Source organism: Lacerta agilis, chromosome 13, assembly GCF_009819535.1.
Source record: "Lacerta agilis isolate rLacAgi1 chromosome 13, rLacAgi1.pri, whole genome shotgun sequence".
NCBI classification, from domain to species: domain Eukaryota; kingdom Metazoa; phylum Chordata; class Lepidosauria; order Squamata; family Lacertidae; genus Lacerta; species Lacerta agilis.
In genome coordinates, this window is record NC_046324.1 from 46,824,236 (window position 1) to 46,842,276 (window position 18,041).

At 48.1% G+C, this 18,041-nt stretch overlaps 1 protein-coding gene across 1 annotated transcript in view; it reads left to right on the forward strand.

The window, feature by feature from the left end:
• The window catches only part of LOC117056295 (dexamethasone-induced Ras-related protein 1-like), a 3,305-nt gene extending 1,501 nt beyond the window's left edge, over positions 1–1,804 (forward strand). The window contains exon 2 of the mRNA XM_033166498.1: positions 1,667–1,804. Coding sequence (XP_033022389.1) covers positions 1,667–1,804 — 138 coding nt within the window. The remainder of the gene's footprint in view (positions 1–1,666) is intronic.
• The last annotated feature ends 16,237 nt before the right edge of the window (positions 1,805–18,041 follow it).

The window sequence follows — 18,041 nt, forward strand, 5'->3', positions numbered from 1 at the left end:
TCTTTGGTCATTCTCATTCATCATTTGTCCTCTCCGCTGTGACCCATTTCTGAAGTGGCTTAACTCAGCTCGATCTGGGGAGAGGGGAGAGGAACTCGATCAGGGCTTTCATCAGAACAAAACAATCCTCGTAATTGGGCTTAGACAAAGCTCCGTCCTCTACAGGCCCCCCTGATTGATCAAAGGAACACGCGCGTCACGTCGAGACCAATCCATCGCTGGCCATTGAGGAAACGCCTTCTCCAAAACCCTGGCAGAGAAGCGACCAGCTTTCATAGGATGCTAACTTAACATCAAGTCAGGCTATGTGCCCATTGAGCCAGGGGTTGCCAGCTCTTTTTGGAATTGGATTTCTGGATCTAGTGCTGTGGGTGGTGTCTCCCCTGGTCACTTCTCTGCCCCCCTCCCCCGGCATCAGGCACGCTGTCCACAGAGAGACAGAAAAAGGTCAGATTCACACTGTACATTTAAAGCTCTGTGATCCCACTTAATAATAATAATAAATTTTATTTAATAATAATAATAATATCAATAATTTTTTATTTATACCCCGCCCTTCCCCGCCAAACTGGGCTCAGGGCGGCTAACACCAATAAAATCACAACAAAAACATAAAACAGTTCATTAAAATACAGATTAAAGTACAATTTAAAATTAAATCTAAACTGCAGCCTCATTTTTAAGTAGCCCACCAGTCACACCAAAAGTACGAAACATCAGGGTTAAACTGAAACCAACCCAAAGGCTAGGTGGAACAGCTCCGTCTTGCAGGCCCTGCGCAAAGATGCCAAATCCTGCAGGGCCCTGGTCTCTTGTGCCAGACTGTTCCACCAAGTCGGGGCCAGTACTGAGAAGGCCCTGGCCCTAGTTGAAGCCAAGCTAGCATCCTTGTGGCTCGGGACCTCCAACAAATTATTATTTGAGGACCTTAAGGTCCTACCCAGGACATACCAGGAGAGGCGGTCCCTTAGGTATGATTTTACCAGTGCAAAGTTATAATGATACAAAACAGAAATCCATATTTAGAGATTTCTCTGAATCTTGAGATTTCCCACCATCCCCTCCATGGGTCCTATTGTCCACCTTTTCAACTGCATAGTATTTCTTAATCCATATTATAAATCTCCCCATCTCATCCATGTTATTTGCTACATTACAAGTATTATTTTAAAAAATCCTGCTAATGTTTTCATCTGCTTACAGTAGTCTCCTAAACAAATCCCCCCCGCCCCCCCCCCATTCTTTATTAAAGTTTTTGTCTTCTTAGGTTCCTGAGCTTCCCAGTCAGTTTTTGCCCTTTCGGCGTATATCCAAAGCTTGACTTGCCATTCTTCTCTAATCACTGCGATACCAGTTTAAACTAGTTGAGAAAGGTAAAAGGTATGGGACGCAGAAGGTTGGAAGGCTCAGAGGCCAGGAAGTGGTGGTGGGAGAATGATGAGTGGTCAGAGGGAGAAGACTGGGAAGAGGAGGTGTCTGAAACTGAAGAGGTCACAGGGCTTAGTGAGCAGGGAGAGTCTGTGACAGAGAGAAGTCCAGAATCAGAGGAAGAAGCTGAAGGAGCAGAAGAAAGAAGCCAAGAGGCAGAGATCAGTGTGGCTGGTGAAGAGTCACGGGTGTCACCCCCTCCTGCTGCAACAAGCTTCCCTCCTCGCTTGTCTCCCAGAACCAGAAGAGGCATGAAATGGGTGGAGGAGAGATTGGTGAAGTGCAGACACAGTCTCTGGTAAAAGCCTTGGAGAGGAGGGGACTTAGACGACTACGGGGAGACGGCTATGGGGAGGCCTCCGCCCAGTATACTTGAAGGAGCGTCTCCACCCCCATCGTTTTGCCCGGACACTGAGGTCCAGCTCCGAGGGACTTCTGGCGGCTCCCTCACTGCAAGAAGCAAAATTACAGGGAACCAGGCAGAGGGCCTTCTCGATAGTGGCTCCCGCCCTGTGGAATGCCCTCCCATCAGATGTCAAAGAGATTAACAACTATCTGACGTTTAGAAGACATCTGAAGGCAGCCCTGTTTAGGAAAGTTTTTCATGTCTGGTGTTTTACAGTATTTTTAATATTTTGTTGGAAGCCGCCCAGAATAGCTGGGGAAACACAGCCAGATGGGCAGGGTGTGTGTGTGTGTGTGTGTGTGTGTGTGTGTGTGTGTGTGTGTGTGCAACTGATCTGTGAGGCAAGACATACTGGGGATGAACTGCTGTGCTCATTAGGCCTGGCACTCAACCCAGTCCGAGGGGGCCGTGTTTTTGCTAATAAAGAGTTAACTCCAACTTGCACAGTGTGATTTACTGCCAGCTCGCTCCTGACGGAGAACCACAAATGAACGGCACCCTAAGTCTCCCCCCCATAAGTGTCCTAGGGTGGGTTACAACATGATAAAGGTTACAAAGTTAAAATAAATGAAAAGCCTTCGGAATCAGAAGAATAGGGTGGATCGTAAAAGTCACATTAATTATTACATGTCATTTTAATGATTTTTTGGTACTATTTTCATGCTGTTGTATTGTACGTATAGTTACACACCTCCTTATTATATTCTAAGAGTTGGTGGTATTTACGTAAAAACTTTTATAGATAAAGATGGGGGCATATCTAACTGAGCCTTCCTTTCGGATCTAGACGCCAAATGCACGTCGGCACTTTTGAGTCGCCCTTTCACCTCCTTCCTTCCTTCCAACCTCCTTGGCCTACATTTCTGAGCTGGGGGGTCTGGAGTCGTTCCTCATCCGATTCTGCTGACTCCTTTCCGTGGGCTTATATAACCACCTTAAGCAGCTTCCCTAATCTCAGGAGTTAGCCTCATCATTCCATCTCCCGAAAGCCAAATCACATTGTTTTAACTTAGCCAGAGAGACAGGACCCAATTAGGTCAAGAGCCAGTTTTCGACAAGGAGAGATTGACCGGTGGTTTTTTGCCAACGGTGTTATTAGGCTGACAGAGTGGGGAGGTGGGGAGAGTTTGCCACCCGGTTGCAAAGCCGAAACTTTGGGCGTCCTCCTTCGGAGGGGGAGCGCACCATCTTCCCGGCCCACTGACTCAACGCCGTCTTACATAAGGCCGTTCTAGAATATTGGCAGTAAGAAACCACTTACCCTTCTCTCACCTCTTTGTCTACCTTCCGCCTTTTCAAACTCAGGCATGCAAGCCCAGCTGGTCTCATCCTGACGGCAGTGGTGGCGCTGTGCTACACAATTGCTTTGCGGTACGAAGGGTGAGTCTCTTTGCTGCTTGCTGAACGAAATAACCAGAAGCAATTTCATTTCAGAGAATTGTGTAGAGGGAAGAGACTCGTCTCACCCCGCCTCCCCCAGTTCACTTACCCTCTGTGTGTGTTTTATCCCCTTTGCAATATGAAACCGCTTTGCACTGAGTCAGACTAAGGATCCCACAATCTCGAAAGGTATTGACCGATATGCTTACAGCATCCATTCCCCACCTTTTCCTCCAAGGAGAACGAGGGAGTGTACGTACCTCTCCCCCTCCCGCTTTCATCCCCACAACAACCCAGTGAGGTAGGCTAGGTTGAGAGGCATTGACTGGCCCAAGGTCATGGCCAAGATGGAATTTGAACCTAGTCTGACACTCTTAAACCAGTGTTTCTCAAGCTTGGGTCTCCTCCGGCTGTTGTTGGACTACAATTTCCATCATTCCATCATAGGGATGGTTGGGTTTGCAGTCTAAAAACAGCTGAAGACCCAGGTTGGACAAACACTGCTCTAACCACTACACCACACTGACTTTGCTCCCAACTGACCATGGAGTCTCTAAGGCCTAAGGCCGGAGTCTTTCCGACCACCTGCTAACCGAAGACCTGGGATCCAGTGGCTCTCCACGTGCTGTTGGACTGCATCTCCCATCAGCCCCAGCCAGAGTTGCCACTAGCAAAGGGTCATGGGGGTTGTAGTCCAGCAGAATTTGCAGGGATACCCCACACCTAAGTAAAACCAAAGGCTTCAAGGGAGAGGCAGCGTTTGAGTTGGGGTTGGCCAGGGCAGGGAGAGATGTGCAACTCTGCCGGTGTCCTGAGAACACCTTCCAAGGCAAGAAAGGGGTCATTTAGAGAACATTATTATTATTATTATTATTATTATTATTATTATTATTATTATTATTATTACCCCACCCATCTGGCCAGGTCTCCCCAGCCACTCTGGGCAGCTCCCAACAGAATATTAAAAACATGATAAAACATCAAACATTAAAAACTTCCCTAAACAGGGCTGCCTTCAGATGTCTTCTAAAAATCAGATAGTTGTCTATTTCCTTGACATCTGACGGGAGGGTGTTCCACAGGGCAGGTGCCACTACTGATAAGGCCCTCTGCCTGGTTCCCTGTAACCTCACTTCTCGCAGTGAGTGAACTGCCAGAAGGCCCTCGGAGCTGGACCTCAGTGTCCGGGCTGAACGATGGGGGTGGAGACACTCCTTCAGGTATACTGGGCTGAAGCCAATTAGGGCTTTAAAGGTCAACACCAACACTTTGAATTGTGCTCAGAAACGTACTTGGAGCCAATGTAGGTCTTTCAGGACCGATATTATATGGCCTTGGCGGCCACTCCCAGTCACCACTCTACCTGCTGTATTCTGCCAGATAGTCAGGCATGGAAGACCTGCAGCCTCCTGATGTTAGACCAGAATTCCTTCTGTATCCCAGTTGCTGGAAGCTACAGGTGGCGCTGTGGGTTAAACCACAGAGCCTAGGGCTTGCCGATCGGAAGGTTGGTGGTTCGAATCCCCGCAACGGGGTGGGTTCCCGTTGCCCAGTCCCAGCTCCTGCCAACCTAGCAGTTTGAAAGCACGTCAAAAGTGCTAGTAGATAAATAGGTACCACTCCAGCGGGAAGGTAAACGGCGTTTCCATGCGCTGCTCTGGTTCACCAGAAGCAGCTTAGTCATGCTGGCCATATGACCCGGAAGCTGTACGCCGGCTCCCTCGGCCAGTAAAGCGAGGTGAGCGCCGCAACCCCAGAGTTGTCGGCGACTGGACCTAATGGTCAGGGGTCCCTTTACCTTTACCTTTATAGGAAGGAAGAGTGCTGTTGTGCTCAAGTCCTGCTTGTGAATTTCCCACAGGCTTCTGGTTGGCCACTGTGAGATCAGGATGCTGAAATGGACGGGGTCATTGGCCTGATCCAGCAGGCTTTTCTTACAGCTTTTGCTCTGAACCAGTGAAGGACTTTCTGCCAATCCCCGACCTGATTAAACGGCTGGCCTCTCAAACCGGCAAGAAACATTTTGTACTCCTCCAGTTTCCATGCATGATTTTCTCTCTCTCGAACCCACACACTCGTTGAAAAAGCATCTCCTGCTGCCTTAATTATACGCTGGCAGCTCCCGATATTTGCAGTTCATTCGTTCAAATGTGATCTGCGAAAGGAAGGAAGGGAGGGAGGTCTAACTCTGCTTCCTCTTGGGCTCACGGAGAAACCCCTAGGTGGTGGCAAGAAGTGGAGTTTAATTACCTGCTAGCAAAAATGCCTTTTATTTAGACGTGATAAGGAGACAACATCCCATAACCCTGGCCTGGGAGGAAGAGGGATGTGGTACCCTCTCCCACAATGTTCTTGTCAACCACATTCAATTTACTATGAAACTGTGGACAATGGAACTCACTGCCACAGGAGCCACCAATTCAGATGGCTTTGAAAGAGGGCTGGGCAATTTCACGAAAGCTACCAGTTGCTTACTGGCCATGACGACTGTGCTTTGCCGCCACAGTTGCAGGCAGTTCATGCTTTTGAATACCAGTCGCTGGAAGCCGCAGGAAGGCAGGACACCCTTGTGTTCGAATCCTGCTTTCTGGTTTCCTGCAATGGGCATCCGATTGGCCACCGTGAGAACAGGATGCCGGGTTAGGTAGGGCATTGGCTTGATGTTCTTATTTAAGTTTAGAAACAGAAAGCTGCCTTGTACCGAGTCAGTCCATTGTGCCATATAACTCAGTGTTGTCTGCACGGACTGGCAGCAGCTCTCCAGGGACTCAGGTCTTGCTCTGCCCTACCTGGAGATACCTGGGCTTGAACTTGAGACCTTACTTGTGCAAAGGATGCGCTCTGCTGTTGAACCGCATCCCTTCCACTGGAAGTTATAGGAGCCACTAACCTCAAATCTGCTCCTTTAACACTCAGCTCCAGCTTGGGTTCCATCTGTTGGTCATGCTAAGCTGTGACACACAGAACTCACTTACTTAACAATAGTCAAGAGACCAGGCTTGCTGGGGAAAGGGGCAAAGGTCAGGGGCAGAAAGCATGCTATGCACTTGCCCATTCTGCCACCCCAGCCTTTTAACTCCTTATTCAGACTGGAATGCTTCTGGGAACTGTAGTTTACCTCTTACGAAGCTACAAGTCCCAGCATCCTCCTCCCCTGGTTTTCATCTGCGATCTTAACAGAAAAAGGAGGGGGGGAATACAAACGAAATACAATTAATAACAATAGTTCCCAGCACACCTAAACTACAGTTCCCATGATTCTTTGGGGGGAGCCATGTGCGGGTTTGGCGCAGGAAGAGACAGGGGCAACGCAGTCGTCTCATGTTAACCAGCTCCTTCTTCTTCTTCTTCTTGTCTCCCTGTCAAACTCGTATGCCGCTTCTGATTCCTCAGGCCTTTCACAGAAGAAATCTATCGCCGGAAAGCAGCCATGAGCAAATAGGACACAGAAGCCTGAGAAGAACGGCTCGGTTTGGACGCTGGAAGCTAGCCTGCCGCCGCCACCACTAGCTAACGGGTGCAGGATAATTTGAATGGGCGCGAAAAGTATAGCCTGACTTCTAAATCATGCTTTCCACGGACTCTTCAGAAGCCTCATTTCGAGATGGAGTTGGGAGGGAGTGGTTATGGAAGGACCCCCCCCTCCCTCCCCACCTCAATCCTTCACAAAGCCTCTCACCAACCCCAGGCGGGGAGGGGGGGCTTTTGACGAAGACCCCTGCCCCACCCCTGCCTTTCAGCAGCTTCCATTAACTGTGCCAAGTCCGAATGTGCTGATTATATACTCGAGAGCGTCGAGAAAAGTGGAACAGCCAGGAGGCCTGATTGTTTTATGTAACCACACACCCCAAAAAGATGACTAATGTACATTCCTCTTGGGGGTGCCGGGGGGGGGGGGTGGAGAGAGAAAAGCCATAATTGCACAGGCCCGTTGAAGGCACACGAGAGTTTTGCCCCTGCTGGACTGTGGGAGGTGGCGTTAACCTTTTGGAAAGGGAAGTGGGGTTTGGAGCTCATTCGCTGCGCTGGAACGCCCAGTGCCGCAGTTTCTCACGCCGTCTTTGAGGTCCTTTTTCGAGGTCGTTCTTCTGCTACCCCTCTTCTCGTGGAGCTTTTCAGCCGGAGCAGCTCACTCGGAAGCTCGGCAGGTGCCGGAAGGTGTTTTTTCGTGGGGCGTCGCAGAGCTAGCAGCTGAACCGCATGGTCAGAACGGTTATATGGTGTGCCTTTTGCTGGGCTGAACCCATTCCACACTGCTTATAAAGAACTGACATGTTTTGAGCGAGGAGAGCCAGGCCCCTCTCCCCGTAGAAAACAAGCATGTCAGGGGGAAAGACTACTACTAATAATAATTTTTATTTATACCCCGCCCTTTCCGATTTAAAAACCGGGCTCAGGGCGGCTAACAGCAAATATAAAACATTGATTAAAAATGACTTTAAAAACAGCATAAAGTGCAACATAAATGTAGCATCGCTAGGGCTAACTGGCCAAGTTAGATCCTGCTAGGGCCACCAAAGAGACCAGGGAATAATTTAAATGTGGGGTCCCAGAAGGGTTTCTTCATAGAAAAAAGGAAGGGGGAAAGGAATGGAGGATCAGGCTAAATTGAAGGCCAGGCGGAATAGCTCTGTGTTACAGGCCCTGCAGAATGAGATCAAGTCCTGCAGGGCCCTCGTCTCGTGGGACAGAGCATTCCACCAGGTCGGAGCCATCACTGAAAAGGCCCTTGCCCTGGTGCAGTATAATCTGACTTCTTTAGGGCCCTGGACCCTTAAGCTATTATTATTCATGGACCTTAGGGTCCTCTGCGGGACATAGCAGGAGAGGCGGACCGGTATATACGAGGGTCCTAGGCCGCATAGGGCTTTAAAGGTCAAAACCAGCACCTTAAACCTGATCTGGTACTCCACTAGGAGCCAGTGCAGCTGGTAAAACACTGGGTGAATATGCTCCCATGCTCCCCTGGCAAGGTCCCCGTGAGGAGCCTCGCTGCAGTATTCTGCACCCGCTGGAGTTTCTGGGACTAAGCTAAACCTTCTTCCTGATAAGCTAATGTGACAGCGTTTAAAGAAGCATTTCTCCCTTCGTGCAGTCTGAAATGGTACTTCCTGGCCAAGCTGCATCACATGACCCTGCTGGAGGAGCATTTCAGTTCTCTACCTGGCTGTTTGGGTTGTGCACATTCACACGTTACTTAATTAGGACGTGTTGCGCACTCAACTTCTAGCCCTGTGAGGTCTTTTGATTCTTGCAGCAGACTCCTTGGCCTCTGGCCTCTCTTCCTGCCCTCGATGCCATTGGCTGACCTGCTCTGACATCACGCAGTTAGAATTTAGGTTCCGAAATACGCGAGCAGCTTTTCTGAGATTAAACCTCAGAAGCTTTATCTTTGGGCTTTTACGAGTCTCGCTCCGGCCACACCCAGATCAGATCCCTCTGGGGGTGTCAAAGGGGCAGGGGGAGCCGCAATATGACAATTCCCACAATTCAAGTAACATGACAAAAGCGTCACAAATCTTCTCTGAGCATTTGCCCAGAATGCAAAGCCAATTGCCCCCTTGGTTTGGGAAAAGTTGAAATGTATTTGATGACATTTACCGCAGCTGCGGTCACATCGATGACGGCATGCTCAAAGCGGTTTTCCCTAGCAGGGCTTTCCTGCAGAGGTGTGTCCCTCCTCTGCCTGTCAAACACCACTGCCCATACTTTCAGGCCTGGCCGAAAAGATGATGGAGACTGGAAAGCCTTTTGGAGATCAAGGGATGGAAAAGCGATCCAGGTGCCCTTAGGAATCTGGTGCCTTTTTTGCTGTGTGTACAGTTGGTGCTATAAATTCCTTTCCCTTCTTTTCTCTCCTTACTGGTGTTCATTTATGGTTCTACCACTTTCCACCGGCCTGCCGTGAAAATATGTGATCCCCAGTGCTCTGCCATTGTTTCCAAGATCTCCCAGACAATCCCCCAGTATCGGCTTCTGGGGCGTATCCAAATAATTCCTTCCACTGCTGCCCTAACCTTCTGTGCCCCGTACATTTTGCCTTTCTGACCTAGCTCCAGTCATCCGAACTATACTCACTAAATACCAAAAGGAGACAGGAGCGCAGGAGGCTGCTTTATACAGAGTCAGGCCAGTGGTCCATCTTGCTCAGGACTGTTGGCACTGACTGGCAGCAGCTTTCCAGGGTTTCAGGAAAGAGTCTGTTCCAACACTACCTGGAGTTGCCAGGAATTGAACCTGGGACCTTCTGTCAGATGCTGTATGCAACGGCGGAACGGCGCTCTCTCTCTCCCTGGCGCCACTGCGCCATGCCTCTGTTTCCCTTTCCCTCGGGTGAAATCCCCAATGGAGAATGAATCACAAGCGGGTTTTCCTTTTGGGAAAACAGGTTGCAAACAAACTTTATTATAACAGGTGTAAACAAGGAGTTTTGGTTCTCCTTCTTCCACAGACATACAACAAACTGCTGTTGCTTTTTATTAAAATGTATACTATCTTAAGTTATAGGCTGTTTGCTGTTCAGGCTTAACGTTAGTTCATTTTACACATCTTCCATAGATCAGGAACTGTTGCTAGTTAACTGTTTTCTGGCAAGGGGCGAAAAACACTCAGTAACTCAACCTGCTTAGTAAACAAACTTTTCCGTCACACTGTACCACTGAGCTCTGGCCCTTCTCCGTGCTAGATTAAGCAAGCTATAGCATGGAAGCCCATGTCAAATTTGGGCTTTATATCTTAATAGTGTTACCCTGTTTCCCCCGGCTTTGTCCACAGCAGTTGGACCTCAAGGTGCCGAGTGCTAAATACCCCCGTTTGAAAAAATAAAATACAGAAGTCCAGTGACTGTTTGTGTGTGTGTGTGTGTTCCTTGTTCTGCCAGACACATTGTATGCTACGTTCCCCATTGCTTTTCGATCAGCCTTGTTCACGACTCCTTCAAAAGGACATTATATTTAGATATTCCCCACCCCACCCCACAGCCTCTCAACTTGCTTCATGTTGGTGAGGGGGCACTAGTCCCCCTAACAACTGAGAAGGCAAAGATGCATTGCATTATTCAGACAGCGTCTGTCAGGTTTCACCGGTTTGGCTTATAGTTAATGGGTCTAAATGAGCTCTCGCTTGTCGAAGGGCGAATTGGGGGATTTTCCAGAAGAAGGCAGCTGCTTCCATGCACTCCCAGTTGTCCTTATTTGCTAGTTATCGTCCTGCACCTCCCTGGTAAAATCACTGCCATGGTGTAAGTTCTGCATTTTTGTGTGAGCTGTTGGTGTTTGCAGCTCTCAGAGTTCAGCCCCTAGTCTGATATCTTTAGAAATATCTGGGCGGATAATGCTTCTAGTCCTCAACAATATATCTGTCTGCCTCCTGCTCTGACACCCTTTGTTGTTGTCGTTCAGTCGTGTCCGACTCTTCGTGACCCCATGGACCAGAGCACGCCAGGCACGCCTATCCTTCACTGCCTCCCGCAGTTTGGCCAAACTCATGTTAGTAGCTTCGAGAACACTGTCCAACCATCTCGTCCTCTGTCGTCCCCTTCTCCTTGTGCCCTCCATCTTTCCCAACATCAGGGTCTTTTCCAGGGAGTCTTCTCTTCTCATGAGGTGGCCAAAGTACTGGAGCCTCAACTTCAGGATCTGTCCTTCCAGTGAGCACTCAGGGCTGATTTCTTTAAGAATGGATAGGTTTGATCTTCTTGCAGTCCATGGGACTCTCAAGAGTCTCCTCCAGCACCAGAATTCAAAAGCATCAATTCTACGGCGATCAGCCTTCTTTATGGTCCAGCTCTCACTTCCGTACATTACTACTGGGAAAACCATAGCTTTAACTATACACCCTTAACTGTACTTAATGGTGTGAGGCAGAGCCCCAAAGCCTGCCCTCTCAACACCAAGGTTGCTGCAGTTTATCTAGATGGCTCTGGGATGGAGGGGGGGTGGCATGTCAAAATTGCAAAGATGCTGCGATGGAGCCAATTGGGTGCTCATCCAACCTCGTTGCTGCTCAGCCCCACCCAAACTCTGTCCCACCAGCTTGGTCTGCAGATTTCACCTTGTAGAACCCTCTCCCCCCCCAACTTTGCTTGACACTAATGTCAACAGCTACTCTTTTATATTCTCCCCTTGCATAATCCATAAATCTGCTAAGCCAGTGATGAAAGGAGGTGTTAAACAACAACAGATTCCAGGTCTGTCCTGTTCTTTGCAGTCACAGGCTCGGATTTTGCTGGTGTCTCTTCTTACAAAACGAGAAGTTTAAAATATTGCTTGTGCTCTCAGCGAGTTTTGTCCTGCTTTTCTATATTAAAAAAACAAACAAACCGCAGCACCTCTGTCCCCAAGCTGCCGCCTTTGGCTTATTGGCAGCGTTTGTTGCGGAAAATTAAACGGCTTTCCTTCCCCATTTCTAAAGAAACGTTAATGTCATCACCGATCGCTCGGGAAATTTCTAAGAATCGGGGCAGATCTGCCTGGCAACGTCTCCGAACCCACGACAAGGGTTGCATTCCAGTTGAATCCAGGGAGAGGCACGCCGTCTGTCAATCAGCTCATCACATTGACAGCAGGCCTTCTCCCAAGGTGGTTGCAACCTCAAGCAGTTGCTCTCAGTGCAAGGCATTTTGCCACCCGAGGCAGAGGGGGCATCTTTTCCCAATTCCACTTGCAGAGCCCAACCACACTGGCAAATTAATCTTCCTTCGACGTTGATGATGAGGTAGCAATCTCCACCACACCTGAGAAAAGCAGGCCAGGCTGCGAGAGGCCGTGGGGGAACAGACAGCAATGTATGGTAGGTGTATAGCTTGGGTCTGGAATTGCTGTCCCTGGATATCCGCCGCCTGAGGCAGTTGCCTTGTGCTGCCTAATGGTAGGGCCGGCCTTGCTCAGGAATCCACATGCAGTACGTGCCATCTTGGAGGCATGACGACCAGAGGAGGATCAGCAACTGCTAAGTGGGTGAATCTGGCAATTTCAGGTTCTAACCAGTCGTAATAATAATAATAATAATAATAATAATAATAATAATAATAATTTGTTATTTATACCCCGCCCATCTGGCTGGGTTTCCCCAGCCACTCCGGGCGCCTTCCAACAGAACATTAGAATGCAATAATCTATTAAACATTAAAACCGTCCCTAAACAGGGCTGCCTTCAGATGTCTTCTAAAAGTCTGGTAGTTGTTTTTCTCTTTGACATCTGACGGGAGGGCGTTCCACAGGGCGGGTGCCACTACCAAGAAGGCCCTCTGCCTGGTTCCCTGTAACTTGGCTTCTCGCAGTGAGGGAACCGCCAGAAGGCCTTCAGCACTGGACCTCAGTGTCTGGACAGAATGGTGGGGGTGGAGACGCTCCTTCAGGTATACTGGGCCGAGGCTGTTTAGGGCTTTAAAGGTCAGCACCAACCCTTCGAATTATGAAAGTTCAGTACTCCACATTTTCCGAATCAAATTGTGTTGGTTTCAACTGAGCCCTGCTGAAAGTATTGATGGTATTTTATTTTTTTATTAAATTTATTTGGTTTTTCACGTTACAGTTTTACAATCACATATCCAACATACAGCATAAAGACAAGATTCCATAGAATCTCTTGGACTTCCCTCCTGCCCTTTATGGCTCCTATTGTTAATCATTTCCTCCTGCATCTTTTATAATAATCCAAATCTTTTACCTCGCTGTTATATCCAAAATTCACCATTAAACTGCAAGTGTTATTCCAATCCTACTAACAATTTTACATGTTTACAATGGTTTTTAAGATAAATAATAATTTCCTCCCATTCTTTATTTTGGTCTTCCTGATTTCTGATTCTTTCAGTCAATTTTTGCCAGTTCTGCATAACCCATCAACTTAATCTGCCATTCCTTTCTGGTTGGGACTGAAAATATTGATAGTATTAAACCTAAGTCAGTCATTAAAGAATTGTAGAGCTGGAAGGGACCCTAAGGATCATCTAGTCCAACCCCCTGAAATGCAGGAATACGCAACTGGCCCACACAGGGATCGAACCTGCAACCTTGGCATTATCAGCATTATACTCTAACCAACTGAGCTATCCAGGCTGTAGGATTGTTGTCTTCGTGCCCAGTTCTTTGGCTTCCTGGAGCCATCTAGCCACTACTCCATGCTGGACCAGATGGAGTTTTTCTGTTTAATCCAACAGGGGTCTTCATAAAAAACACACCAGTTTAATTATTTTATTTTATTTTATTTTATTTTATTTTATTTTATTTTATTTTATTTTATTTTATTTTATTTTATTTTATTTTATTTATTTATTTATTTATACCCTGCCCATCTGGCAGGGTTTCCCCAGCCACTGGGTGCCTTCTAGCAAAATATTAAAATACAAGTTTCTAGACTTGAACCCTGGCTACAGATTTCACCCAACCCATCCAAGCCTTCCTTCAGCCTAACGCTCTCATGATTTCATGAATCTTCCATCCCTAGCTTTTCCTTCTCAATTTCAAGCTTCTAATACCAGTGGAGTCATTTCCTTGAGCTTTGCAACCAATCCTTTGGGGACTTCATTGTGCACCACAACGACACTTATGAATGGAGCGTTGATGGAGATCTCTGAAATCCTGCCGCGGGCCAGGCCTTCGGTTTCTGCTCTGTTGCTATTTATTCAAGGGATAATTATTTTGGATCGCTGCCTCGTGGGTCGAGATTAATTGGGGCCGTGGTGGCTGGAGCCAGTTCATACCTGTCTCTGTTAATCACAAGGCAGAACCGCCACTCAACGGCGGAAGAGTTCTCCAATCTCCTCACCCATGCCTTGCCGCTCTGAGAAAATGACTTGTGATAAAAAGCACTTTGATAAAAGCACTCGTGGGGCAGGGGATGAGATATGATTATTATCTGTTTGCTTGGTAAATGCGCTCAGAGTGACAGGTGCACAGACTATAAGCTTGCACCAAGAAGGAGCATTTTTCAATCTGATCTGAATTCCGCAGCAGGGAGGAACTTCGTTCCGTTCCGTGTGGATGAAGAAAAGCAACTTCAAATTATCAAAAGAAGAAGGAAGCGGGAGGGAAGATGGCATTGGAAAGGTGGAGAGGGGAGGAATTCAATTCAGCTCACAGTTAAAGGATATGAACTGACGTTATGCGAGAACTGGAATGCAGACTTCCCAATTTGCACTTCTCAGAATTTTGCAGTGCGTTTCTGCAGCCAGTGGCAGACTTTGGGCTCTCAATTTTCAGCAGCACCCTGTGCGATGGTAAAATTCGCCTCCCCCCACCTCTCGCACTTGGTTCCACAATGTTGTTGTGCAACCGCATCGGTCGCGCTACCCTAAAACCGCCGCTGCTCCCATCCGCATAAGGCCAAGTAATACGGGCAAAAAAATGTATACAGGTGAAACTCGAAAAATTAGAATATCGTGGAAAAGCCCATTTATGTAAGCAATTGTTTTCATTAGCTACTGGAGCTGAATATATGAGATAGACTCATGACACGCAAAGCGAGATATGTCAAGCCTTTGTTTGTTAGAATTGTGATGATTATGGCGTTCAGCTGATGAAAACCCCAAAGTTGAGATTGTGAATTTGGGGTTCTCATCAGCTGTACGCTATAATCATCACAATTATAAGAAATAAAGGCTTGACATATCTTGCTTTGCATGTCATGAGTCTATCTCATATATTAGTTTCACCTTTTAAGCTGAATTACTGAAATAAATGAACCTTTCCACGACATTCTAGTTTTTCGAGTTTCACCTGTATACTCGGGTATCATCTGGCCACAGATTCCCTGCCCTGATGTAAAATACATGCAGGTCCACCGTTCAAACAGCCTCAAAGATGCTCCCTTCCTTAGTTGTGCTCGCAGCTTCCTGCGCCCGACACCTGCTAGAGTCACGTGCAGCAGAAGTGTTTGGTTTTCTCCAGTCAGGTGAGCAGTATGCCATCATTTCTCAGATAGCGACAGCCCCTTTGGTGATGGGGACGCTATCGCGTGGCATCTTAAACAAACATCAGGATCCACCTGCAGAGCTTTGTGGGATTAGAAGCAAGGGGAAAGGATTGCAGAGCACATAATATAATCATAATCATAATATTTATTATTTATACCCTATCTGGCTGGGTGATTCCCAACAGAATACAGTGGTACCCTGGGTTACGCACACCTTGTGTTGCGGACGTTTGAGTTGCGAACGCCCGCAACCCGGAAGTGCTTCCAGAGCGCGCACGACCCCCGGATGCGCAGAAGCTTTCTGCGCATTTCGCACATGCGCAGAAGTGCTCAAATCGCGCTTCTTCTGGGTTTTTGTTTTGTTTTGTTTTTTTCGTGCATTCGTGATACGTTATGTACCGCGACCCGGAACAGATCGTGTACGTAACCTGGGGTACCACTGTATTAAAAACACGATAAAACTTCAAACATTAAAAACTTTCCTAAACAGGGCTGCCTTCAGATGTCCTCTAAAAGTCAGATAGTTGTTCATTTCCTTGACATGTGATGAGAGGGCGTTCCACAGGGCGGGTGCCACCACCAAGAAGGCCCTCTGCCTGGTTCCCTGTAGCCTCACTTCTTGCAGTGTGGGAACCACCAGAAGGCCCTCGGAGCTGGATCTCAGTGTCTGGGCTGGACGATGGGGGTGGAGACGCTCCTGCAGGTATACTGGGCCGAGGCATCCCCTGTTCTTTGTTTCCCTACCAAATGCTCCAAGATATACTGCCACTGCACCTGGAGGCTCCTTCATCACAACAAACCGTCATCTATGGCTTGAACGTGGGGGAAGCAAAGCGACGATGAGCAATGTCTATTGGTGCATGGGACTCAGTTGCATGCTAGATTTGTTTTACTTGCACATGCGCACATTTCCCTCATTGTTTATTCTCTCAGGTCAATAAAGAGAATGTATGTGTGCTGTTTGTTCCGAGCACCCTGTGAGAAGCAAGGAGCCACCTCAGTAAAACTAGCTGCAGCATCTGGTGCTTGGGATATTATATGAGTTGTCGCCCATCCGGTGGTAGCTGCAGTGGGAAATGCGCTGGCTTTGGCCTTCTGGATGCAAAGAGGTCTCCTGTTTTCATGGGCACTGTGGCAAGGCCATCCACCCTGCTCCCTCAAAAGCTGGATCGTTCTATTGCTTGGCAAATCCATGCAGAGCACCTGGGTTTCTTTATGGTTTCTTCTCTCCCCACTCACTGTGCCTTAGAAAGACTTACATTTCCTCCCAGCCTTTCCCTGAACCTGTAAGATCAGACCCCATTTTGAGTTTCTGAATGCCCTGGATTCTGATTTTTGTGGGGGTTTTTATATGCCTTTAATGATCTAGGGTTGTATTTCTGTTTTAATCACATGAGAACATAAGAATTATCCCTCTGGATCCAGCCAATGGCCTATTAAATCCAGCATCCTGGCCAAACAGATGCTGCTATTGGGGTGTCCATAAGCAGGACCCGAGCATAACAGTACCCTCCCCTCCTTTCCTATATTGTACACCACTTAAAAATATATATATAAGGGGTTTATAAATTATTACGAGGTCCTCCTCCGAGGGTCCTCTGCTGCTTCCCTCACTGTGAGAAACAAAGTTTCAGGGAACTGGGAAGAGGGCCTTCTCGGTAGTGGCTCCCTCCCTGTGGAACACCCTCCTTCCAGATGCCAAGGAGATAAAGTACAACACAACTTTTGGAAGACATCTGAAGGCAGCCCTGTAGCAGGAAGTTTTTAATGCTTGGAGTTTTACTGTGTTTTTATATATACTGTAAGCCACCCAGAGTGGCTGAGGAAACCCAGTCAGATGGGTGTGTGTGTGTGTGTGTGTGTGATTAAAACAAAGTACAGTTGTGCCTCGGTTGTCGAACATAATCCGTTCCAGAAGACCGTTCAACTTCCAAAACGTTCGACAACCAAGGCATGAAGGGCGGTCGGCAAAGTCAATGGAGAAAAAAACCGCAGTGGAAGCCATTGGACTTCTGAGGCACATTCAAAAACGGCAGCAATTACTTCCAAGTTTTCGGCCTTCGGGTTCCAAAACGTTCGGCTTATGAGGCGCTCAAAAACTGAGGTGCCGCTGTAGTTAAAATACAGCAAAAAAACATTTAGACCAGCAATTAAGAAAACCCAACGTTCAACATCACCTGCGATTTAGTTTCCAAGGAAGGAGCCTGTCTTGGCCGATCTTGGGAGGGAATCCCACAGTGCCTCTGGTGTAGATGGGACCAAGAGGTAAAATGCCCACCTGAGGATCATAGCACCTGGGCAGGTTCCTATAGAGAAGGTGCTCAGCTGAGGATCTCGGCCATCTTTCAGGTCGCCTTGGGCCCAAGCTTTAAGTCAATGAAAGAAGTGAGCTGAGGTCACCCATTCACAAAAGGGGGAACCAAAACAACCATTTGAAAAGACGAAGCCTTGTTGATGTTGTTGGAATATGATGCTGAGATGAGCCGGCCGACAGCACGTGGGACGTGATGGCGCTGAGGGCACAGGGCTGGTACCCAGCCCTGTGGCTAAGGCTTCACATGGATCCAGGCGGGTTTCTCTGAGCCCCGGCTTTTGTTCTGCGTTCCCCAGCGCCTTCCACCGGGGCCCGGCCTCTCCCTCCGCTTGGTTACAAAGAGATGCACTGGATGTTCCCAGCTGGGCCTCGGTTCGAATTATCGTCACCTAGTTAGCCAGCTGGGACGCCAGTCCTGCAGAACATTGTGTGTCTGAAGATCCCCGCGGGGAGGGAAGGTAGGCGAAAGGCCAGGCGTTCATCTGCCTTTCTGGGGTGAGAAGCATTAACATGTCCTGGTGCTGTACCCAGCGAGACAGCACCATTCTCACACCTCCGGCGGACTTTAAAAGAGGCCAGGATTAGCAAGGAAATGTC